Source organism: Dipodomys merriami, unplaced genomic scaffold, assembly GCF_024711535.1.
Source record: "Dipodomys merriami isolate MVZ:Mamm:240054 unplaced genomic scaffold, mDipMer1.0.p SCAF_16, whole genome shotgun sequence".
Taxonomy (NCBI): Eukaryota; Metazoa; Chordata; class Mammalia; order Rodentia; family Heteromyidae; genus Dipodomys; species Dipodomys merriami.
The window spans coordinates 4,875,386-4,898,874 of record NW_027202937.1 but is presented as its reverse complement, the minus strand read 5'-3'; the positions used below and the strand labels follow the sequence as shown (position 1 = coordinate 4,898,874).

Genomic DNA, 23,489 nt, shown 5'->3' with positions numbered 1-23,489 from the left:
GCCCTGGGGATAGTTTCAAATCCGAGTCTGGGATTTGAACTCTGGCCTGCTGTCACTGCAATAACACCCTTCTCCTTACTTCTCCACTTGGACCTGGCTCTTCAGAACGCTGAGAGCCCAGTCCTCCAGGAGGCCCGCTCAGCCCTCACCACCAGCAGAGGTGGAGGTTCCCTTGTATATCACTTTAATGGTCTCTCTAGTCCTCTGCCACAGCACCTCAGCTCCTGGGGCTGGGAAGGCATAGATAGCTTCGACCAGGCCAGGAATCTTACCTGGTTTCTCTCCTATCTGGTCTAAAGGAGGGGGGACCCTAGGCATGGTGGGAGGAGGGGGAAAGGACCTGCTGGGGGGGGGGGGGGGGACCTGGAGTGGAAGGCCTGTCACAGGGAGGAATGAGACTGCAAGGCCCTGTCATTTTTTCCCCCTGTAAATCTTGTAATTTCATGCTCCAGGGGACCACAACGTGAAAGAGTCGGCAAGAGTGAATTCAGCTCCCCTGGCTACTTTTCTCTGCCCCAGAGACCGAGTTGGGATCTCCCCCAACTTCCCCTCCAAGTCCCACCCCTGCTGTTTCTCCACCCCACCAGGGATGGTCGCATGTCATCTCATCCTGAGCAATGTCTCCTTGAGGTCATCTGGGCTGGCCAGCTCTAGGGCTATTGCCCCCTGATATCTGGCCCCTACACCTCTCCATGCTATATCCTGGGCACCCTTAGCTTTTATCGCCTCAGGCTGGCAGTTTGCCACTTGAGCCATAGCTACACTTCCAGCTTTTTGGTAGCTAGTTGTAGATAAGAGTTTTATGGACTTTACTGTCCAGGCACTGGTGTTGAACTGCCACCTTCAGACCTCAGCTTCTTGAGTAGCTGGAGTTACAGGAGTGAGCCCTGCAGCCCTGGATCCTGTTTGATCATCCACTTTCCACTCATTGTCCTCAATGAACCCTCACAGAATCTCACTGGTTCCAGGGTGAGTCCCTGAGGTCTGTGACTTCTACAGACAATTCTCAGTGGTTCCATATGGACCTGCGAGCTTCAAGGCCTCCTCCTGCCCCCTAAGCCACCCCTCACCCCCATCCCTCAACTCCTTGGGTACTTAGGCTATTGCTGGGCTCCCACTGACTCAGCCCCTGTCTTACAGGCTCTCCAGGTGGCCCGCCAGTTCCTGCTACAGCAGGCCTCCAGTCTGAGCTCCCCCGGGAACAATGACAGCAAACAGTCAGCCTCTGCCCTGCAGGTGAGGAGGGTGTGCTGCTGCTGCTGCTGCTGCTGCTGCTGCTGCTGCTGCTGCTGCTGCTCTAGGCTGGGGGACTAGAAAGTGGGCAACTTTTTCCAGGAAGAAGTCTAGTCACTACAAGGGTGTGGGTGGAGACACGTCCACTTTCCCTGCCCCTCTGGTCCCCAGGCCCGGGTCACTTTTGCCTCTTTGTCTTTTTAGTCACTGTCTCTGGACCTCCTTTGCCGGGCCTCCTCTGCCCTGCCTCTCCACTTGGGGTCTGTCCCAGGCAATCTTCCCAGTGTGCTTCCCTCTGCCCTGGAGTCTCCGCCCTGGCACCTCCCTTTGCAGCGATTCTCTCCGCCCCCCCCTCCCCCCCCCCCCCCCCCGCAATCTCTCGACCACTGACTCTCCCAGTCTCTCCCTGTTTCCCGTCTCTGCTGTCTCTCTATCTCTCTTGTTTTCCTTTGTACAATCTGCCCTTTTTTCCCCCTTCTCCCTTCCCCCCAGCTTGCCGGCCCATCTGGCCAACTGGGGGAGGGAGGAGGGGAAGCCAGGCCTTCTGTTTACCTTTTGTGACACAAAGAACTTGGGAGAATTGAAGTCTGAGTCTGGTTGGGTCACTACTGGGGCAGCCATTCCCCTCCCCCTCTGCCCTGCAGTGAAGCCCATCCCCCCCCCCCCCCCCCCAGCAGTGCAGACGGCTGGGGACTGGGGAGAGGATTAAGCCAGGCTTTGAAAGGAAGTTTATCTAAGGGAGGAAGAGAGAGCACTGTACAGAGCTGATCCTGAGCCTTCTAGGGGCTGAAGGGGGCCAGAGGGGGAGGGGGGTGTGAGGAAGGGACGGGGAATATAGGATTCCTTTCCTACCCCCACCCCCCCACCCCAAAAAAAGAACCTGGTCCTGAGGAAAGTTCCAGAGCTTCAACAAAGGATCTGTTTTATTTTTTAAAAATTGAATGTACAGTCAGAAAGTGCTTTGAAAAGTTCAAGGTGCCCAAGGAACAATGCGTGAGCTATCTAAATGGCTCTCAGAGGGGACTGGAGAGGAGGGGTGTGGCTGGGGAGGGGTACAGAGAGGAAGAGAGACCCTACGCCTGTCTTCATACATACACTCTGAGTTGTCAAGACTGGGTTTGCTTGATGGATTGACACTTCCCACCACCCCCACCCCGAGATGCGCTCTGGTTCTGCAGTGGCTGCCCTCTCCTTGCCAGCCCAGCTCAGGGATTCCCTATAAGAACGGGAAAGGACTGGCCCCACAGTAAGACTGGCCCCAAACCAAATGGGACCTGCTGGCCCTGGCGGGAGGGATGGAGCTGGGTGGTGCTGGAGGCCCAAGACAGGCATGGCCGGAGCTTTGGAGTCTGGTACTGTGGCAAGGTCTGAGACATCCTTAGGACACTCCCACCCCTGAGAACATGAGAGCTATCCAACAGCTTTAAGGTTTTGTTGTCATTTCCAGTGCCGGTACTGGGGCTGGAACTCGGAGCCTTGGCATTGTCCATAGGATTTTTCACTCTGTTACTTGAGGCACGACTCTACTTCCAGCTTTTGGCTAGTTAATTAAAGATAAGAGTCTCACAGACTCCTATGCCTGAGTTGGCCTCAAACCACAGTCCTCCGATCTTAGTCTCCTGAGTAGCTAGGATTACAAGTATGAGCGACTGATGCCCAGCCAGTTTTGAGCTTAGAGGAACAGATAAAACCATCTTCTCTCTTTTTGCTTCCTTTCCTCCCAGTAATCAGCTCATTGGTTCATTCAGCAGACCTCACCAAGTATTTCTTACTATGCCAATGGCTGACATGTATGGAGTGTTCTAGAGATGGGCTCCAAGCTCTTTATATGTACCATGTCATTTGCCCTCATATCTGTGGGACAGGTGCTTTCATCAAACCATCCTGCAGATGAAGACAGTAAGGCCTAGAGGTTATGTTGTCCAAAGTCATGCCTCCAACACTCACACTCCTGGGTCCCCACACATTACTGCCTGTGTCTCCACCATAGAGACCCAAGTTCCCTGGGATCAGGTCTGAACTTCCCCAGGAGCTGGGAGCCCTCACTGTTGATTCTACTTCCTGTGCCTAGAAACAGAGCTTTCCTGTGGGCTTCAGGCCCTCAGGCAAGGAAGAGAGGGCTGGGCTTCTTACCTGAGTGGAAATGCTTATTTTCTATTAGGAGGTTGATGGTGTCCTTCCTGGGGCCCCACAGGTACCACTCTGCTCCCTAACGGCATGGCCTGCCACTCACTTCCCAGCCTCCTTCTCGCCCTTCAAGAGCAGCCTCAGATGGCCTTCCAAACCGTATTAAGGCTCCAGGTACAACATGGGGAGATTGACTGGTGTGGTCAGGTCAGGCCCGAACCCTAGGCAGAGAAAGCCAAATCACAGGAGGTGGTACAGGTAGCTGGGAGTTCAGAGGAGATGGCTGGGGCCAGCCATATGGTATTTCTGGAAAGTTTTCTAAATGTCCCACCACTTTCTTGCTATAACTACACTGAAACCTTGCTTGCTTGCTTGCTTGCTTGCTTGCTTGCTTGCTTGCTTGCTTGCTTGCTTGCTTGCTTGCTTCCTTCCTTCCTTTTCCATTTCCATTCATTTTGTGCCATTCCTGGGGCTTGAATCCAGGGCCTTAGCACTGTCCATGAGCTTTTTTGCTCAAGGTTAGCCATAGCTAGTGAGCCACAACTCCACGTTACCCTGCAACCTACACACACACACACACACACACACACACACACACACACACACACACACACACACACACACACACACACACACACACACACACACACACACACACACACACACACACACACACACAGCCTTAGCACTGTCCATGACACACACACACACACACACACACACACACACACACACACACACACACAGCCTTAGCACTGTCCATGAGCTTTTTTGCTCAAGGTTAGCCATAGCTAGTGAGCCACAACTCCACGTTCCCCTGCAACCTGTGTACACACACACACACACACACACACACACACACACAGCCTTAGCACTGTCCATGAGCTTTACTCCACGTTCCCCTGCAACCTGTGTACACACACACACACACACACACACACACACCCATCATGGGGCTTGCACTCAGGGCCTGGGCGCTATCCCTGAGCTCTTTTGCTCAAGGCTAGTGCTCCACCACTTTGAGCCACAGCGCCACTTCCAGTTTTCTGGTGGTTCATTGGAGATAAGAGCCTCACAGACTTTCCTGCCTAGGTTGGATTTGAACCGTGGCTGTAGTCCTAGCCATAAGCCACTGGCACCCAGCTCGCTTCAGGCTTGTTAATTAATTAAAGATAAGAGTCTCCCAGACTCTCCTGCCTTGTCTGGCTTCAAACCTTGATCCTCACATCTCAGCCTCCTGAGTGGCTCACATTAATAGGTATGAGCTACTGGTGTCTGGCCAGTCTGCAAATTTTCTTCTGGTTATTTGCAAGGGAGTCAACCCAAATCACACTCCGTGCTGATGTTTCCATACTGCTCCCCACTCACCCAGGGACTCCTGACTTACGTGTGTGAGTCCTTCACTCAGGCACCAAATTGCTTCCACTCTGACCTGCGCTCCCCAGATGAACTTCCTCTGTCAGATATCGTCCCTGTCCCCACTAGCACCCTGTGTTTATGGTAGGTAGAAGAGCTGGGGCCTGAGCAGAGTTGCTAGGGGGCTGGATCAGCTGCTGGCTTTCAGTGCAGTTCTCCCGGCCAGGGAAGCTCCTGGCTGCTCTCCAGATGGGGCCTCCTGGGGCCCCGTTGAGCTTACCAGCTGGCAAGTGCCTGTGATAACATGTCCCAGTCTGGTGAGTCCATGGGGACTCGGTTCTCAGCACCCCTAAGGGGCACAGTGGTGGGTGGCTGTACGCAGCCACTTCATGACACTTCTTGGTCCCATCAGGCCACCTGGAGGCCGGCATGCATGAGCACTCCACCCTCTGGGTCTCATAGTGGCCTCTGCAGCTACCCTGGCAGGAGCCTCTGAGCCAGGGAGGCCATCCGAGGTCTCTTCTATTTCTGTCTGTGAGGTGGAAAGCCCCGGGGAAGGCCAGGCCAGTCCTTAGCTGTGTGCTTCTGCCTGTGACTCACGGTTCTAGTGCCTGGATTGATGCTCTGGGCAGCTCTAGTCTGTCTGTCCTGTCTGTCTCTTCTGAGTTCAGTTCTCGCTGCCATAGGTACATCTGCTACTTTGGGTCTCAGTGTCCCTGGCCATGCAGTGCCCTTTGCTAACCCCCTTTGCTGCCCCTTTGGGAGCATGACAAGTTATTTAGTCAGTGCTCATTCATGAAATGGCAACCATCACAGTACCACCTCATAGGGCCGGGCCCCATGCCCCGAACCTGCTTGGTGAGCGCAGCCTGTGTACAGTGAGAAACAGGAAGGGCAGGTGTTCTGAGTCTCAGCCAGAAGGTGGGCAAGGTGAGGCTTGGTGACTTCAAAGAGCCTCGATCACCTGACTCAGAAAGCCAGGGCTTGGCACTTGCCGCTGCAGGTGCCCTGAGAGAAGGGAGGAAAGGACAGGCCGGGGTCCCTACCTCATGTGGAACACTTCCTGCCTGGGCTTTTGTAACCCTTCCACCCAGTCTCTGGATGGAAAACAGAATGGTTCAGGAATGAAGGGAATTACTTCTGAGGCCTTGGCTGCTTGACTGCTGCATCCCCCATCCCCGGCGTGCCTGCTTACCCATTTCCAGATTTGCCTTTTTGCCTGGGCTGTTCCCATGGGAATGGAACGTGGACAGGCTTCTGCACGCGTAGTCATCCTCTCATGAACACTATGATTCTCTCAATCTCTGCCTTCCCAGTAGTTAGGATTACAGGCATGAGCCACCACACCAGCTATGTTTTGTTTAATGATGTGACACATGTCATTATCAGATGAATCAAACACTGCTGCACAGAGAATTGTCCTGCTGATAATGTTCATATTTGAAAATAGGAAACACTTAACAAGACACTCTAAGGTCTTCTTAGCTGTTCGTTATGAAAAAGAGGAAAATGAATTTGTAAGTTAAGTTTGGCATAGCATATGGTTGCAACTTTTGAAAGTCACCTCTGGGTCTGTGGTTGAGAAACTAGTGGGAGCTGCAAACACCCAGAGCCACGGCTTCATAGACCTGGACTTAAATCCTAACCCTCCTACTTCAAGCCCACGTGTGGCCTCGCTGATCTGCTCCTGGGTGGAAATGGGCTGTAAGGAACAAGCCCCAAAGAGCTCTCCAGCCTGCCTCACCTCACCTGCCACCTGCTTAGAGGTCCCTGGCAGGAGCCTTCCTTTATATTACATGGTACAGCTAGCATGCTAAAAGCTAGCTTGCCACACCTCCCAGAGACGGGGAAAAGCTCAGGAGTGGGGCTTAGCCACCAGTTGGGCAGGGGGGGTTAGCAGTGGACCTTCCAGGGTATGCCTGTGTCCCCTGTTTTGCTCAGACTCTGCCTGGGGAAATTTCCTATTCTGTGGCTTATAGGATGGCTGGATACTGAGTCCTGCCCCTGCAGGAAGGGAGCCAACTCCTCCTCCAGCCTCCAGGTAGGGTTGGGGCTCTGGGGACAAGTTCCTTCCTGACTGGGCTGTCCCTATACCCCTCCCTTCCCACCCCGTTTAGGAAGCTTATACTTAGTTAAGAGCACCTACTGTGTGCCAGGCTTGGGAGTGAGAGATTAAGCAGGGTAGGCAGGGTAAAGCTTCTAGAACGATGATGGGGTTGGCAGAGAGCCGCTTCAAAGCACCTGCTCTGTACAACAAGGGGAGAGGAGAGTGTAGTGGCTTAGAGCTGTCTGTTGGTGACTGTGCAAGCCTCAGGAGCATGGGGTGGAAAGAGTAACAGTGGTGCTTTATCCCGAGCCTCTTGCCTGTAGTTGGACCACAGGACAGAAGGTGTAAAGCTGGTATCCCCCGAATCCCCTGTGTTCTGTTCCTGCTAGGAGCCAGCCTGTGCTTTATGTATGAGGGAAGGGGACACCTCAGAGAGGGCAGACCACCTGCTAGAAATTGCCCAACAAGTTTAGCGTGAGCTAGAAGGAGAGATGTCCTCCTGATCCCCCACTGCACCCCACCCCACCCCACCTGCTGCTCATCCCTCCCTCTGCAATAGGTCTTCATTTCCTTGTACACTCGGTAGGGCTTGAACTCAGGGCCTTGTGCTCTCCTTTGGCCTTTTTTTGGGGGGGGAGGTGAGGGGGTCCAGTCGTGGGGCCTGAACTCTGGGCCTGGGCGCTGTCCCTCAGCTCTTCAGCCCAAGGCTAGCGCTCTACCACTTGAGCCACAGCGCCACTTCCAGCTTTTTTTTTCCTTTTTGCTTATGTGGTGCTGAGGAATCGAACCCAGGGCCTCAGGCATGCAAGGCAAGCGCTCTACCACTGAGCCACCTTCCCAGCCCCTCCTTTGGCCTTTTTTTAACTCAAGGCTAGCATTCTACCACTTGAACCACACCTCCACTTCCAGCTTTTTTCCTGCTTCATTGGAGATAAAAGAGCCTCACTGACTTTGCTGCCCCGGTTGGCTTTGAACTGTGATTCTCACATCTCAGCCTCCCAAATAGGCAGGATTACAGGATTATACCAGCACCTGGCTGGGACACTTGTTAAAACCTTCCTGTGTCGGGTTGGGAGTGTGGCTTAGTGGTAGAGTGCTTGCCTAGCATGCATGAAGCCCTGGGTTCGATTCCTCAGCACCACATACACAGAAAAAGCTCTGTGGCTCAAGGGGTAGAGTGCTAGCCTTGAGCAAAAAAAGCTCAGAGACAATGTCCCAGCCCTGAGTTTAAGCCAGGACTGGAAAAAAAAATTCTTCCTGTGGTTGTGCACCTAGTTGGTGGTCTCAGGACAGACTGAGCAGAGGTGGGACTATCCTGTGTGCTCCTCCCCACACTGAGTGACAAATCCTCCAAAGGATGGCTTCCACTAATCGGAGGTCACAGCCCTCTAATTTTCCTGCACCAAGGACAAAGTGTCCCACCATCACCGCCAGCCCTTACAGGCATCTGCCAGGCTCTGCCCTACCACTAGCCATTAAGCCTTGTGTTACCCTCTCAAGGTAGGCATTGCTTTCCTTTTTCCATTTTAGGTTAAGTCATGTGTCTAAAGAGACAGGGCTGTAGGTGGCAGGGCCAGCATGCAAACCCAGGCAGTCTCATTGGAACGGTCCCTCCACCCTGTGTGAGGCCCCAGGCTCTGCCTGGCACTAACAGGGAAAATCCTGCAGGTGCCCATGTCAGTGGCCATGATGTCGCAGCAGATGCTTACCCCCCAGCAGATGCAGCAGATCCTGTCACCCCCACAGCTGCAGGCCCTGCTCCAGCAGCAACAGGCCCTCATGCTCCAGCAGGTGAGTTCGACCCCAGGATAGCGGGATTCCCCAGATTGCCTGGCCTCTGGCCTCCCTCTCTATCACCAGCCTGCTGAGGGCTCAGGCTGTGGTAGAAACCAGAGAGACTGCCCAGGCTGGACCCATCCACATTCCTTCAGGGCAACTGGGAGAGCCAAAGGTCTCACCTGTCTCAGCAGCTCCCCCTTCCAGGTTTTCTGTGTGCTGGCCCCATGTCCATCTCTAGGACTCAGGAAGGGCAAAGTACTGGAACATGCCGACCCCTTGTCCCTGTCACCTGTTCAGGAAATCTAAGAAGTCAGAGGGGCAGAGCTGAGGGACTGCCTCCTCCCTCTTTTGCCCCCACCCCCGCATTCTGCTCTTGGGCATCACAGACCCTATCAGGCCAGTTTTTCTAGGGAACCCTGCACGACCCTGGGCAGAACAAGGCTAGATTTGGAGCCAGCAGACCCTGTGGCTAACCACCCCCTTGCTCCTCCAGCTGCAGGAATATTACAAGAAGCAGCAAGAGCAGCTCCACCTACAGCTCCTCACCCAGCAGCAGGCAGGAAAACAACAGCCCAAAGAGGTGAGTAGTTGTAATCACCACCAGGCCCAAGTCCAGGATGGCCCTCGGAGCTCCCCTCCCCCACACCTGCAGCCCAGCCCTCTCCTGGACGCAAGCTGCAGTCTGGAAGTGGTCAGCCTTGTGGAAATAGAAAGGCCAGGAAAAAGCTAGAGGGAAGACGTTAAGGGAGTGAGAGGGAAGGTTACTCGCATGCCACCCATTTTTTTCTTTCTCTCCTTGTCTGGAGCTGTCACTGCACATGAATGCGTGTTACCAGCGTGAGAGTGATGTTCTGTGCTCATGTCTAGCTGCTTGCTGTGGTCATGCCATCCTGCTGCCCACCTCTGTTAGAGACCCAGCCCCTCAGCAGAAGCCTAAGCTGCTTTCTGTGTGTGCTTGCGTGCGTGCGTGCATGCGCACGCGCATGCGTGTCTGTGTACACAGTAGAGCTTGAACTTAGGGTCCGGGTGCTGTCCTTCACTCAAGGCTAGTGCTCTACCACTTGAACCACAGCTCCACTTCTGGCTTTTTGGTAGTTAAGAGTCTTACAGACTTTCCTGCCAGAACTGTGATCCTCGAGCTCAGTCTCCTGAGTAATTAGGATTACAGGTATGAACCATGGTGCCCAACCTATCCTTTCTTATAATGCCTTGCCCAGCCCCACCAACTTGTTCCAGAACTCCCCAGCCCAGACCCCCTGCCCTATTTGGGTCACAGTGACTGCGTCGGGTTCCCCACATCCCAGACATCACCCATGTCCCGGAAACTGGCCACAGTGCAGCCTAAGGTTCTCTAATGCCTCTTTCCAGGGCTTTCCCCATCCTCTCCTCAGCCACCCTTCATCTTACAAATGCTCCAGATCATCAGTCTCTGTTGGTTTAGCCTCCTGTCTACTCATTCAGTAGCCAGTCTCCACCCCAGGCAGGCAGGCAGTGATGACCCTGCTTCCAAACACCCAGGGCATGCATGGCTCTCAGGACTCAGAGTGGTTGGTGACAGCTCGCTTGTCAGTGCATGTGAGAAGACCTGAAAGGGGGAGGGGGCGGGCAGAAGCTGTCCGCAGAAGCAGAAGCCGTGTGTGCTTGGGCCGTGGTAGTGGAACTGCTCTATGAGCTGATCTCCCGACCAAGTCCCACCCTCCCCCAACCCTGTGTCCAAAAAGCAAGAAAGGATGGGATCTAGGGGTGGAGGAATGCCGGGACAGAACCTCCCCCCAGTGGAGGGGGCCCTGGGCCTGTGGAAAGGATGCCCTCCAGGCAGGAGTGGTCCCCAGATATGACGGGCTCATTGATCATGGTGATAGGACGAGCTTCCTCCCCTCCCTACAGATGCACAGCTGTAGCTCGGGAGCCAGAGCCGCGGAGGAGGGAGGGGGAAGGAAGGAGGGCTTCGTGCTGCGTGTCTGGGTCTGGCTGTGTGTGTTTGTGCGCGCGCGCGTGCGTGCATGCGTGCATGCGTGTGTTTACTGTGAGGAGGCATGCAGCCCTATGGAAGCTGGGCCGGGAGCAGAGAAGCTGCAGCCGCGGACGCCACCACGGCAGCTCCGGGGGCTGACAGGCCCTGGGAGGGGGTGGCCGCAGCGTGGGGGCCAGATGGCACGGCTGAGGCTAACGGCGCCCCTCTCTGCCCACCCCCTCGGGCCCCCTCCCAGGCGCTGGGGAACAAGCAGCTGGCCTTCCAGCAGCAGCTCCTCCAGATACAACAGTTACAGCAGCAGCACTTGCTCAACCTGCAGAGACAGGGGCTGGTCAGCCTGCAGCCCAGCCAAGCGTCAGGGCCCCTCCAGACTCTCCCGCAAGGTGAGCCCACTCCCACCCTCCCCCACCCTCCACCCCCACTCCCCCACCATCCCTGAGCCCCCGAGCCAGGTGAGATGCAGGCCGTGGATGGGCCCGAGCCCTGCCAGCCTCCCCATCTCTCCCGCAGCAGCCGTGTGCCCGACGGATCTGCCCCAGCTGTGGAAGGGCGAGGGTGCCCCTGGACAGCCTGCTGAGGACAGCGTCAGGCAGGAGGGGCTGGACCTCGCCGGCACAGCTGCTACTGCTACCTCGTTTGCCAGTCCCCCCAAGGTCTCCCCACCCCTCTCCCACCACCCCCTGCCCAACGGACAACCTACTGTGCTCACAGCACGGAGAGACAGGTAGAGTGGGGGTGGCTTGGGAGCGGGAGGCAATGACCTGTCCCACGGGCTGGCCAGGACTCCAGGCGAGAGCTCAGGGACCCAGAAGTTGGCCCTGTCTCCCAGAGCACCAGCAGTGGAGCTGGGGCCATGGGGGGCGGTCTCTAACCACAGCTACCTCCTGCCTCCCCCCAGCTCCTCCCATGAGGAGACCCCCGGCTCCCACCCCCTCTATGGACATGGAGAGTGCAAATGGCCAGGCTGTGAGACCCTGTGCGAAGACCTGGGTCAGTTTATCAAGTAAGTGTCACCCTGACCCCTCCCCAGCAGCAGCTCCCCGCCCCAGCCTGCCACCAAGCTTGTCCCTTCTGGGGCCTTCGGTCACCAGCTGGCCTGTGTCTTCCTTGCAAGGGGAGCGGGGAGTGGGAGGGGGTGTTCTGGTTCTTCTTTGGCCCCCATCACTCCCCTCCCCCTCTGTTTTCCCTGGCTGGCAGCCTGCCATCCCTACCCAGACAAGGGGGAGTCTCAGGGGGAAGCACTTCACTCCTCGCCGCCCTCCCCACCGCCTGGAGAGGGAGGGCCGCGGACAGGCAGGGCGGGAGGCCGACAGGCGGCTGGCAGCAGGCGGCCAGCTGCCACCGCAGTGCCAGGCTGTCACTGACTGATTAACTCTGCTGTCTCCCGGACCCATGCAGCATCAGGGTCAAACAAATTGTTTTCACGCTTCGTCAGAGGTTTACTTAATTAGTTCATTTGCAATTAGATCTCTCTGTAGCTGAGTTTTAGCAAAGACATCAAAGGAGCCTGACGAGAAGGCTTCCTCCTTTGCCCTGTTTTTCTTTTCTTTTCTTTTTTTTTTCCCTCTCTCTCTTCTTTGTATCTCTTGGTCTGTCTGCTTTGCAGACCAAAGGCGAGTGGGATTGGAGGTTGGGTTGGGAGGTGAAGCAGGAAAACCCAGACCCATTCTCTTCTCTGCCTCTTTTCCCCTCCAAGACACCTCAACACTGAGCATGCGTTGGATGACCGGAGCACGGCCCAGTGCCGTGTGCAGATGCAGGTGGTCCAGCAGCTGGAGATCCAGGTGTGGCCCAAGGGGGCGGGGGTGGGGGTACAATGGGCTGGGCCCTGCCCAGTATCATGTGGGCTTTCCAGGAAGGGTCTCTGTAGTGTTGTGGGAGTGTTCTATGCTAAGTCTTAATTACCTCGGCGTGAGGTGAGGACAGCTGAATTCTGAGTGTGAACCAAAGTGGGGAACTGAAAAGACTCGGCTACACAAATACAAAAATAACAAGCTGGGCGACGGTGCTCATGTCTGCAACCCTAGCTGCTTTAGGAAGTGGGGATCTGAGGATCGATTCGAAGCCAGCCCAGACAGACAAAGCTGAAAGATCCTTTATTTCCAATTAACCAGCAAAAAGCCAGAAGGGGAGTTATGGCTCAAGTGTTAGAGTCCTAACACTTGAGTGGAAAAGCCAAGCAACATTACTGCTGAGTTCAAGCCCCAGTACCAGCCCCCCCCTCCAGAATAAAAACTAATGTGCAGGGCAGGCAGCCTCATGTGGTCACACCTGGATCATTAATCCCATTTTGTATACAGAGAGCACAGAAAGCCATTCTGGTGGTTGCTTTGCCGGCAAGTGACAGAGCTGTGCCTAGAACCTAGGCAGCAGTCGGGCTCCTGTGTTTGAAGCTCCGAGGCACAGTCCAACAAGCAGCCAATCTGCTAGGCACAGAGCACTCTCCCGGGAGAGGGTTACAGCAAAAGACCCATTGAATTAATTAATGAGCTTATTTGTTTGTAGTGGGACTGGGCACTGTCCTTCAGCCTTTTTGCACAAAGCTAGTGCTCTATAACTTGAGCCATAACTCTGCTTCTGGCTTTTTGATGCTTAATTGGAGATAAATGTCTCTCAGGTTTTCCTGCCTAGCCTGGCTTCAAACCATGGTCCTCCTCAGATCTCAGCTCCTGAGTAGCTAGGATTATAGGCATGAACCTGAGTATGTGAATCACTAAGTACATAAGGGTCTTCTGACCCAAAAACCCTCCTACCCAAGTGCTGGCGCACTGGGTAAAGGAAGCCCAAGGCTCACCTCGCCCCGCTGCCTCTCCACAGCTCGCCAAGGAGAGTGAGCGGCTACAGGCCATGATGGCGCACCTGCACATGCGGCCCTCTGAGCCCAAGCCCTTCAGCCAGCCCGTGAGTGACCCTCCTGCTCCCCCCGCCCAGCCCCCCACAGTCCCTTGTACCCTCCATTCAGCTCCCTTGGTGCTGTTCTCAGCCCCCCCTCCCCCATTGCTCACAGCTGAACCCAGTCCCCGGCTCCTCCTCATTCTCCAAGGTGACCGTCTCCGCAGACCCATTCCCAGATGGCCTGGTGCACCCCCCAACCTCGGCTGCTGCCCCCGTCACCCCCCTGCGGCCCCCTGGCCTGGGCTCTGCCTCCCTGCACAGCGGGGGCCCAGCCCGCAGGAGAAGCAGTGACAAGTTCTGCTCTCCCATCTCCTCAGGTAAGGGTGCGCTAGAGCTGCAGGGCTGGGGGGGGGAGGGGGGCGCCGCCCGCAGGGCCTCACTCCTGCCTGTCTCCCCCAGAGCTGGCCCAGAATCATGAGTTCTACAAGAACGCCGACGTCAGGCCCCCCTTCACCTATGCCTCCCTCATCCGCCAGGTGAGCTGCGGGAGCGGAGGAGGGCTGGGGAATGGCACAGAGGCACTGCCCTGCCCTGCCCTCCATCTTGCCTGCTCACACAGACCTGCTGCTCACACATGTGTCGCACGGTGACTAGGGGCACACTGATTTGACTGCCCACACGCACTAGATCTGTCAGGCATCTGTCATGTCCATGTGCATATACTTGTGATAAGCGGGCAGCACTCTCTTTCTCTGTCATACCACACACACACATGCACTCACACAGAACCTTATATACATTCTCATGTCCCCCTCCATGCTCTGGGAAAATCCCAATCAACTCCACCCCAAGGACATCACTTCTGAGAATTTTACTCGTCCTCCCTCCAGGACCTGGTGTGTGAAGCTGTCCTCAGGAGCCCCTGTGCTCCTGGAGGCTGGCCGAACAGGCCCGGCTGACCCTCAGGGGACAGCCACATCTGCCCGTCTCTATCCTCTTGCCTGCAGTGACTCTCCTCCACGCTGGCTAGTTAGGGCCCAGGCAGAGGGAAGGAATACGGGAGTGAGACCCTACCAGGCCCAGATTGAGGGTCTCTGCTCTTTTCTCACCCACAGGCCATTCTGGAAACTCCTGACAGGCAGCTGACCCTGAATGAGATCTATAACTGGTTCACCAGGATGTTCGCTTATTTCCGCAGAAACACCGCTACCTGGAAGGTGAGGTATACGCCTCCTCCCCGCTGCCCTCCCGGCACCCCAGGCATCTCCATCCCATCCAGGGCAAGACTACCTCAGTTCCTCCTCTCAACCTTGAGTTCTGCAGAAATAGCCCGCCAGGGCCAGGATATGGCTCACTAGAAGGCTAGTGAGGCTCTGAGTTCAAACCCTAGTACCACCCCCCTCCCAAAAAAGAAAATGAATAGCTCATCAAGCCTCAGGCAGAACCAAGGCCTCTCTCCCCAGCTCAGCAAGAGCTGCTGAGTGTTGTTCTGTGACTAGCTTTTTTTTCTTCTTTGAGATAAAGACTCACCATGTTGCCCAAGCTGGCCTTGAACTCTTGGGTTCAAAAGAAGATCCTCAGAAGGATCCTGCCTCAGCCTCCCAAGTAGCTAGGATTACTTACAGGCATGTGCTACCAGGCACGGTCATGAGAGAGAGAGAGAGAGAGAGAGAGAGAGAGAGAGAGAGAGAGAGAGAGATTGTGGAGAGAGTGTGTGTGTGTGTGTGTGTGTGTGTGTGTGTGTGTTACAAGATTGAATCCAAAGCTTTATGCATGCAAAGCAGGCATTCCCCTGTCTTTTAATGATCCTATCCAGCTTTATGCTACTTCTTCCCCTCCTTTTTTTTGAGCTGGTTCCAGAGCTTGAACTCAGGGCCTGGATGCTACCCTGGGTGGGTTTGGTTTGGGTTTTTTTGCTCAAAACTAGCACTCTACCATTTAAAACTGCAGCTCTACTTTTAGCTTTTGGGTGGTTCATTGAAGATAAGAGTCTCACAGACTTCCCTGGCCAAGCTGGCTTTGAACCATGATCCTCAGATCTCAGCCTCCTGATCAGCTAGCATTACAAACATGAGCTCCCAGGGCCCCTCTGTGTTCCTGCCTTTGTGGAAACCAGTCCTTCTCTTTTCTCGGTTGTTCTGCTCTAGTCCACAGACTCAGCCCCATGCAGTAGGGCCTCAGGAGGCAGTAGTGGGCAGGCTGGTGGTGAGTCCACGCTTAGATCTGGACGGTTGGCTGAATGCTCCACCTGGGAGTGGGGGCGGGGATAACAGGCATGGATGGGGGCTAGTGGAGCATACTCAAACACAAACACAGCCACTCACACTCCGCAGCTCTGCCACCAGTGGCAGGAAGATAATTGTTTCTATCCAATTAGTCATTTTAACACCTTCAGTCATTAAGAGTTTTCCTGAGAGACCAGGGGAATGCAAGAGGGGAACCCCTAGAAAAAATAGGACACAGAGATGTGAGCTTGGGTGCTAAGCCATTTATTTTTTTTATAGCCAAAATAGGGCGTGTGTGTGTGTGTGTGCGTGTGCGTGCGTGTGCGTGCACACACGTGTGTGCATGTGCATGTGTGTGCTGTCCATACAGCAGGGACACCTGAGGGCGTCCCTATCGCTAAACCTTTCTGAATCTCTGGCTTTCGAGTCCCCCTGCTGGCCAGTTTAGAAACTGCACTTAAACAAGCTCATCCTTCTCCCCTCCCCCAAGATTTCAACAAGTGTTACTGGGAGGCCTCTTTCCACCCACCCCTGGCAGCGCCCAGGGCGAGGTGGGGTCTGCATGGCCCCAGTTGCCCCTGCCCTGGAGTATGCAGCTGCAGAGTGCAGGAGGAGGTTCTGCTCCATATTCTCCCAGGTCCCCATGCCTAGCCCCCAAAGCCCGGGAAGAGAGACTAGATAGCTAGAGCAGCTGCTCTGATTGGCTATGAGTGATGTCATTTCCTGCCAACCACAGTCTCACCCTCTTTCTGAGCCAGCCTGGCCCTCTTGGGGCTACCAGGGCTGATCTCCACCCTTCAAGCCAGATCAGATACCAGGTTTTAGCAATGGTGGTTCTGTACAGAGGAAAGACTACAGTTGTAATCTAACGTTAATTTGGATGCTGCCGTTTGTTAATCCTTTGCCTCTTTTGGGGTGGAATGTAGAGCTTCATTTGCATCCAGTAGCCTTTTCTCTTAGAGGAGAGTACCTTTTTCTCTCCTTGGATTGTCTGCCTGTGTCTCCTCTTGAAATCAAGAGCTGAAAACAGGTCACCCAGGATTGGTCATGTCTGCCTTCACCTCAATCTCTTCCCTAACTAGCAGTAAGCAGCCAGCCAGGCTAGGCAGAGTGAATGACTGAGTGGCCGTCCCAGTTAGCAGTGCTCTGCTGCCCGAGGCTGCCATGCCGGGCACTACCAGTGGCAGACGAGATTTTGTCTATGCTTAAGATCCACTTTGACTTTCAAGGGGGTTGACTGATTGGTTGAGTGATTGATTGATTGATATTGCCATTACTGAGGGCCTTGGGTTCATTTGGCTTGCTTATTCAGCTGTTGTTCTATCACTTGAGTCTCGCCTACGGTCTACCTTTTTGCTGGTCATTTTGGAAATGGAGTCTTAAGGATGTTCCTGCCCAGGCTGGCTTTCAACTGTGATCCGCAGATCTTAGTCCCCTGAGTAGCTAGGATTATAGGTGTGAGACACCGGCTCTGGACTCAAGAGGTTTTGTTTTTCTTTTTTTAAAGCCACACTTCATTTGTGTTACTTGTGAAGTATTCTCGGTCTACAGTTTCCCTCTGACCTCCGCTTTCCACCACTTCCCTGCCCTACGGTATTTGGTCTTCCTCTTACCCTCTCTCCTTCACCCTTTCTGGCCCCCACCCCACACCCAGGTGCCATTTGCTTCAGAGGAGGGCAGGACCGTGAGTGGGTGTGGGCCTGGCCAGCTGCTGCTGCTCCAGAGACAGAGCTGCCATCTGCCGAGGCCTCGTCCTCTCGGCCTGCGTGTCCATCCCCTCCCAGGACCCGTGTTGTGGGCCCGTCCTTTTGTTTACGCAGCCCCCGCCAGACCCCTTAAATTGCCGCTAATGTTTTAGCGTAACGAATTAGTCTCCCATCACGAATCAGGCTTCGAAATGAGGGAAAAAAGCCCCGGTGAGGCCATCCTCGGAAATTGGGGTCATTCTCATTTGCAAAGCGGAGGATCGGAGCCCCGTAATGCGGGCAAATTTATTCCAAGGCAGGAGCCCAGCGTGATTAGGCCCTTTGTAATTATCGCTCCATGAGATTCCACTCCAGCCGCCCGCCTCCCTCGTGGATTAGCAAGCGAGTCGGAAAAATACACAGGATTTAATTAGAGGCAAATTAAAATTGGTAATGAAATCGGGCCAGTTGCAAGTGGCAAGAGTTGGAAGGGAGAGAGGGAGGGGAGGTCTCCAGGGGCATGGGCTGCCCGCCCTGCCCGTTTTCTTCCCCATTTAAAAATGTAAAGAAGAGATGGGGGGGGGTGGACAGAGGACAGGTAACAGGGATGGGGCGGGGGGGTTGGGGGCACAAAGGCAGGGATGGTGATGATGGTGATATTGGAGGCTGGAGGTAGGGGACAGAAAATCTGAGGACAGAGTGCACAGGCAGGACTGAGGGACGTGGAGGAGGAGCAGGAGATGGATTAGGTCCCTAGCCTGGGCTGTCAGTGGAGAATTGGGTCCAGCCAGCCTGCTGTCACCCAAGTGACCTACAAGCCAGATGACCTCAATTCCTGAATTTACCTTGCCAGGAGGAGAGAGGAAGAACAAGGTGACAGATTTTCCTCTCCTTTCTTTTCTCTTCTCCTGTCTTGTCTTCTTTCTCTCCTCCCCCTCTCCTCTCTCTCTTACTCTCTGTCTCATTCAGTCTTGCCTGTAGCTCTTCACTCCTTCCCGGTTAGCAGGTGGTTTCTTTCTACAAGTGTGCATTAGGCAGTCGCTCCAGGCTGTGGCTCTCGGTCTCCCTGGGGTAGGTGCAGATCACCATGAAGGTCATGAGTGACTTCCAAACTTGTCAGAATCCAAAGGGAGCGCTGCATGTGCCCGTGATGAGCTGTGTCCCGGGCTCTCCTGGGTGCCAGCTCCCGGATACCCTATCACCATCCTACCATCAGCAGCTCTGAGTCACAGCCACGCGTGTCTTTGATCAGTGATGACAGGGAAAGTAATCACTGCTGCCTAGATGTCATTTAGTCGGCAAACAGCGTTTTCTAAAGTGTGGCAGGGAGAGGGGGCCGATAGCGAAGTGGGCTGCCAGTGAGAGCAAGTGGGGCTCCCTGGTGGCAGGATGGATAGGGGAGGGACCTTCCTTCCCTCTGGCTGTCGCTGTCACTGTCCCACCTGGGACGTGGGACTGCTGGAGGACGCCACCTCAACGCTCACTGAATGGAGAGCAGGCCCCATGGCTGCCTCTGAGCGCCTGTCCCCTGCTCCCCCAGAATGCCGTGCGCCACAACCTCAGCCTGCACAAGTGCTTCGTCCGTGTGGAGAACGTCAAGGGTGCTGTGTGGACTGTGGATGAACGCGAGTATCAGAAGCGGAGACCGCCAAAGATGACCGGGTACGTGGACCCCCTGAAAGCAGACGCTTGCGACTGCTTTTTCCTTTTGTGTGTGTGCCCATACTGGGGCTTGAACTGAGGACCTGAGTGCTCTCCCTTAGCATGTTCATTCAAGGCTGGCCCTTCACAGCAAGAGCCACAGCTCCACTCTGGCTTTTGCTTGTTAATTGGACATTGCTTGTTAATTGGACTTTCCTTCTCAGGCTGGTTTTGAAGCACTGTTCTCAGATCTCAGCCTCCCGAGTAGCTAGGATTACAGGCGTGAGCCACTGACACCTAGCTTCTTATGATCAAGAGAAGTAGCCAAGAGGGACCTGGTACCACAATGAGGCAGAGTCCCCACAGCCAGGGCTGGAACATAGACAGATGCCATCTGCTATCGCCTGGACCATGGCTGAGGGTCTGCTGCCCCCGAGGGTCCACATAGCATAAGCCCACCTGTGATACCTGCCCTCAGTTCTTCATTTCATTGGTTGGGGGGGCGGGGCACACAGGCCATCAGGGTGCCCAGTTGTGAAGACAGACTGGGAAGCATCCTGTGCTCAGACAGGACAGGTCCCAGAGCCAGCAGGTGCAGCGGGCGCCTGGGGGGTGGGGGTGGGGTGCTACCTCCGGGGCCAGGTGGGAGCCAGGAATAAGGACCCTGCTCCAGACTCCCAGGCTGACACCCACACAGCCCGGCGTGGCCCTGCCCTTAGTTGGGCCGTGGATGAGCTGAAGCCCCCCTCTCTCCCCAGGAGCCCCACCCTGGTGAAGAACATGATCTCCGGTCTCAGTTATGGAGCACTTAATGCCAGCTACCAGGTGACTGTCCCCTGCCCCATCCGCTTTGGTCCAGCCCTTTCAAGGCTGGGTTTGGGCAGCACGCAGGACCAGGACGTAGCCGCTGCCTCCTGACGCGTTCTCCGCCTCCCGGGGGAGGGTTTAGCCAGGTCAGGTGCCCAGGAAAACAGGGCGGTGGGAGGTCAGAGCTCGGCCTAGGAGGGGCGGCTGGATGCCAAAGGCCGAGTTGGGCCTGGCAGCTGTGGTGAAGTGGCTGATGCACGCGCAGGAGGAGGGCGAGAAGGCGCCGCCTCCTTCAGCTGCTGATCACCCCAGCCCTGCGTGTCCCCCCCCCCCCCCAGGCCGCCCTGGCAGAGAGCAGCTTCCCGCTTCTCAGCAGCCCTGGCATGCTGAACCCAGGCTCCGCCAGCAGCCTCCTGCCCCTCAGCCAGGACGATGGGGGCGCCCCTGGGGAGCCACTGCCCAGCAATGGCAGCAGCAGCCCTCCTCGCCTTTCCCCTCCCCAGTACAGGTGAGACAGGTCACAGGGAGCCCGCAGACTCCAGGAGGAAGCCCTTTCTGCCCCAGGACCCTTCCCTCCTCTTCCCTCCAAGGCCTCTCAGCGCTCCACTCCCGCCTTCTCTCCCCATTTTCCGTTCTCCCTCCTCGTTCTTCCCCCCTGCGTTCACCCTCTCTCCCCATGGCTTCTCCCCGTGTCTCTCTCCACTCCATCCTGACACCCTCTTTTTGGGGTGCCTGGGAAAGTCGGGGGTGTTGCTGTTCCGGGAGGGCCGATGGCTTCTGGATACATTTGGGGGCAAGGGGATGCGGAGCCCATCCCCACACCTCCCTCCCCCCCCCCACCTCATCCCTTCTGCGCAGCCACCAGGTGCAGGTGAAGGAGGAGCCCGCAGAGGCGGGGGAGGAACGGCGACCTGGGCCCCCCTTGGTGCCCCCCACTCCTAGCATCGTGGGACCCCCCGAAGACAGGGACCTGGAGGAGGACCTGCCAGGAGAGGAGCTGTCCTAAGGGTCTGGAGGGGTGGGCAGGGCAGGGCAGGGGTGAGATACCATGCGCCCCCCTCCCAACTGCCCAGACCCTGAGCCCATCTACCCCACTCCACAGCCCCTCCAACCTCAAGGCACTTCCAGGACTCAGGTAGCCGAGGCCTGAGCTAGCAGCTCCCAAGACGACCTGACCGACAAACACTTGGGGACATAGGACCCCTGGTCTGGGACCGGTAGAGGACATGGAGGGTCTGGCCCTCTCCAACCCTCCCCTACACCTGAACACCGCTTCCCCCAACCACCAGCAGCAGCAGCAGGGCCCTCCTCCCCACCAGCGCCCCCTACAGGCCCCTCAGTGCCATGGACACCCGCAGGCGGGGCTGAGCTCCCTCACTCCCCGCCCCTGGCCTGGCTCTGGCAATGGTTTCTGTCCAGAGGGGGCCCCCCCTCCTCTGTGCCCACCCTCCCCCCATCTTTTCTGTACTGTGAAGATTTGCTCTGTAACCCTAACTAGCCCTGACCCCTGGGTAGGGTGTGGACATTCAGACCAGCCCCTGGGCCCCTCTGTTCTGAGACTGGACTGAGGCTGGCCCCCATGCCCGTACTGGTTGCTGGGTGCTGTGGCAGGTGGAGTCGGGTCACCCCTGCAGCCTGAGCGCCATCTGATAGACTCTAGAAACATCCACCGTGGCACAGGGGGAAGCCAGGCTGAAATCCAGCCTCGCCCCAGGACTGGCTGGAGATCCCCCCCCCCCACTGCAGTCCCTACACACCCCTCCCCAGCCCCCTACCCCATCCCCTAGTTAAAATGGATGACCAAAGACCTTTCTTATGCCAGAAGCAAAAACCAAAACTTTTTGTTGGCTTTTTCCTTTGTCGCCTACTGAATACCTACTGCCCCTCCCCGGCCCAGCCCCTCCACTTAACTTATTGTTTTAAACCAAAGTTTACAGTGTCTGTTGGTGGCAAGACCCTCTCCCTCCGCCCCTCCTCAATCCCACCCGAGGACCCTGGGACTCATTAGAGGCTGGGGGCTCTGATCCCCTTCCTCGCCTTCCTCCCCTCTGCCCTTGCCCCGCCTGGGGAAAGGAGGGAGGAGACAGAGCCCTGGCTCCCGACTCTGGGCTGCTTCCTGGGGGCTCCCGGACCCCTCTCTTTTTAGGACCAAGTCCCCCATCCCACTGGGAGCGTGGATTCTAGCAAAAGAGCTGGAAATGTGGGACTTTCCACCAACCCCCTATGGGGGACCCCGAACCAAAACCAAGGACGAGGTGTGGGGGGATACACTGAGCACCCTGCCAGGCCCTTGGCTGAGAAGACTCCTTGGATCTCTCCCAAGCAAACCCCATACCCCTGCACAGACCCCCCCCCCCGAGGCAAGAGCCTCCCCCATGTTCCCCACCTGTGCTCCATTCCACCTGCACAGAAATATTAAACGTCCTCTATTTCCTGGCCCTGTGTGTGTCGCCAAGCGAGGGGGCGGGGGGGAGCTCCTGCAGGAGGGAGCCAGGTATGTACCTGAACCCACAGACCGTTCCCCAGGCCTCTCCCTCCTTTCTCCCACAGTCCAAGCCTCTGGCCTCAGTTCTTTCTGGGTGAGGTTCTGGTCTCTGCCCAAGTGTTTGGTGCTTTCAGCCAGCGTGGGAGGTACGAGATGGCTACAGAGATGTCACCCGTGCCCTCCTGGGCTGCCATCCACGTCCTCAGAGGGCCAGGTGCTCAGGCCCCAGTGCCCCGGCACAGGGGTGGGTGGCATGCCGACAATGTAAGCGGGTTCGTGCTCGTGGCTCCGGTGGCTCTGGTGACTGGGAGTTGGGAAGGACGTTTTCATATGCCTACGCCAGTCTTGGGGCTTGAACTCAGGGCCTGGGCGCTGCTTCTCAACTTTTTTGCTCAGGGCCTGTGTTCTACCACTCAAGCCACGGCTCTGTTTCTAGCCCTCACAGACTTTTCTGCCCGGCCTAGCTTCAAGCCTCAATCCTCAGATCTCAGCCTCCTGAACAGCGAGGATTACAGGTGTGAGCCCATGGTGCTCAACTAGGAGAGCTGCTTCTTGAATGCATTCAGCGGAGGCGGGGCAGTCAGGAGACGGGAAGCTGGCCGAGACACTCAGTAGCAACCGCCTCATCCTGCTTCCCACCTACTGCCAGGGCCCTCCCAGCACCAAGGTCACCTTGTGGGCCCTCCCCCAGGGTCTTCGGTGGGGACGTCTATCTGTCCTTTTCCACCATCCGGGTCCCCACAGCTCCCTTCCCAGCCTCCCTGCTCTCCCGCCCTAGTCCTTGGCATACTTGCACAAGGCCTGTCTCATCCTCGCACCCCAAATGATGTTGGGACTCCCCCTCTTGGGGGTCCCATTAGCTTGCCCTTGACATTAGAGAAATCTGTGCCCCCCCGCACCCCCCTTGTGAGACCACACCCCCTGCACACCGGAACAAGCTGTTTGTCTTTGTGCAATGCTATGAAACCATCACCCATGGCTCTGCCTACCCCCCAAGCCCTGAGAATTCAGGGGCCTTGGCTTAGGCACCCAGCTCCCCCACTGTCTCTACTACGACTTCCCAATCCAGACTTTGTTTGGCTGCAGAGCTGAGGCCTTGCAATTGGCCACTAGCTAAACCCCCAACCTTCCAGTGCAGGCTCTTAAAGGGACAAAACAGACACACCCCTGCTTTCAGGCCCCAGCTCCCAGCTGCCCAGCTTCCATGTCTCCTGCTTCAGCTGAAGTCCTGCAAAGAGCTGGAAAACTGGAATCTTTTGAGCCTGGCGCCAGTGGCTCACACCTGTCATCCCAG

General features: G+C 56.2%; 1 protein-coding gene across 12 annotated transcripts in view; it reads left to right on the top strand.

The window, feature by feature from the left end:
- Positions 1-22,148, top strand: part of Foxp4 (forkhead box P4) — a 70,588-nt gene extending 48,440 nt beyond the window's left edge. For 5 of the 12 annotated variants that reach the window (XM_070023785.1, XM_070023784.1, XM_070023786.1 and 2 more), the window contains 15 exons: positions 1,141-1,236; positions 8,432-8,554; positions 9,036-9,122; positions 10,753-10,900; positions 11,028-11,241; positions 11,416-11,520; positions 12,214-12,301; positions 13,335-13,418; positions 13,525-13,729; positions 13,812-13,888; positions 14,468-14,569; positions 18,803-18,924; positions 19,662-19,728; positions 20,049-20,218; positions 20,569-22,148. In XM_070023785.1, the coding sequence (XP_069879886.1) occupies positions 1,141-1,236; positions 8,432-8,554; positions 9,036-9,122; positions 10,753-10,900; positions 11,028-11,241; positions 11,416-11,520; positions 12,214-12,301; positions 13,335-13,418; positions 13,525-13,729; positions 13,812-13,888; positions 14,468-14,569; positions 18,803-18,924; positions 19,662-19,728; positions 20,049-20,218; positions 20,569-20,716 (1,836 nt within the window). In that variant the 3' untranslated portion in view covers positions 20,717-22,148. The remainder of the gene's footprint in view (positions 1-1,140; positions 1,237-8,431; positions 8,555-9,035; positions 9,123-10,752; positions 10,901-11,027; positions 11,242-11,415; positions 11,521-12,213; positions 12,302-13,334; positions 13,419-13,524; positions 13,730-13,811; positions 13,889-14,467; positions 14,570-18,802; positions 18,925-19,661; positions 19,729-20,048; positions 20,219-20,568) is intronic. The other 7 variants (XM_070023787.1, XM_070023790.1, XM_070023791.1 and 4 more) reach the window with 7 other exon arrangements.
- Positions 22,149-23,489: the final 1,341 nt, after the last annotated feature.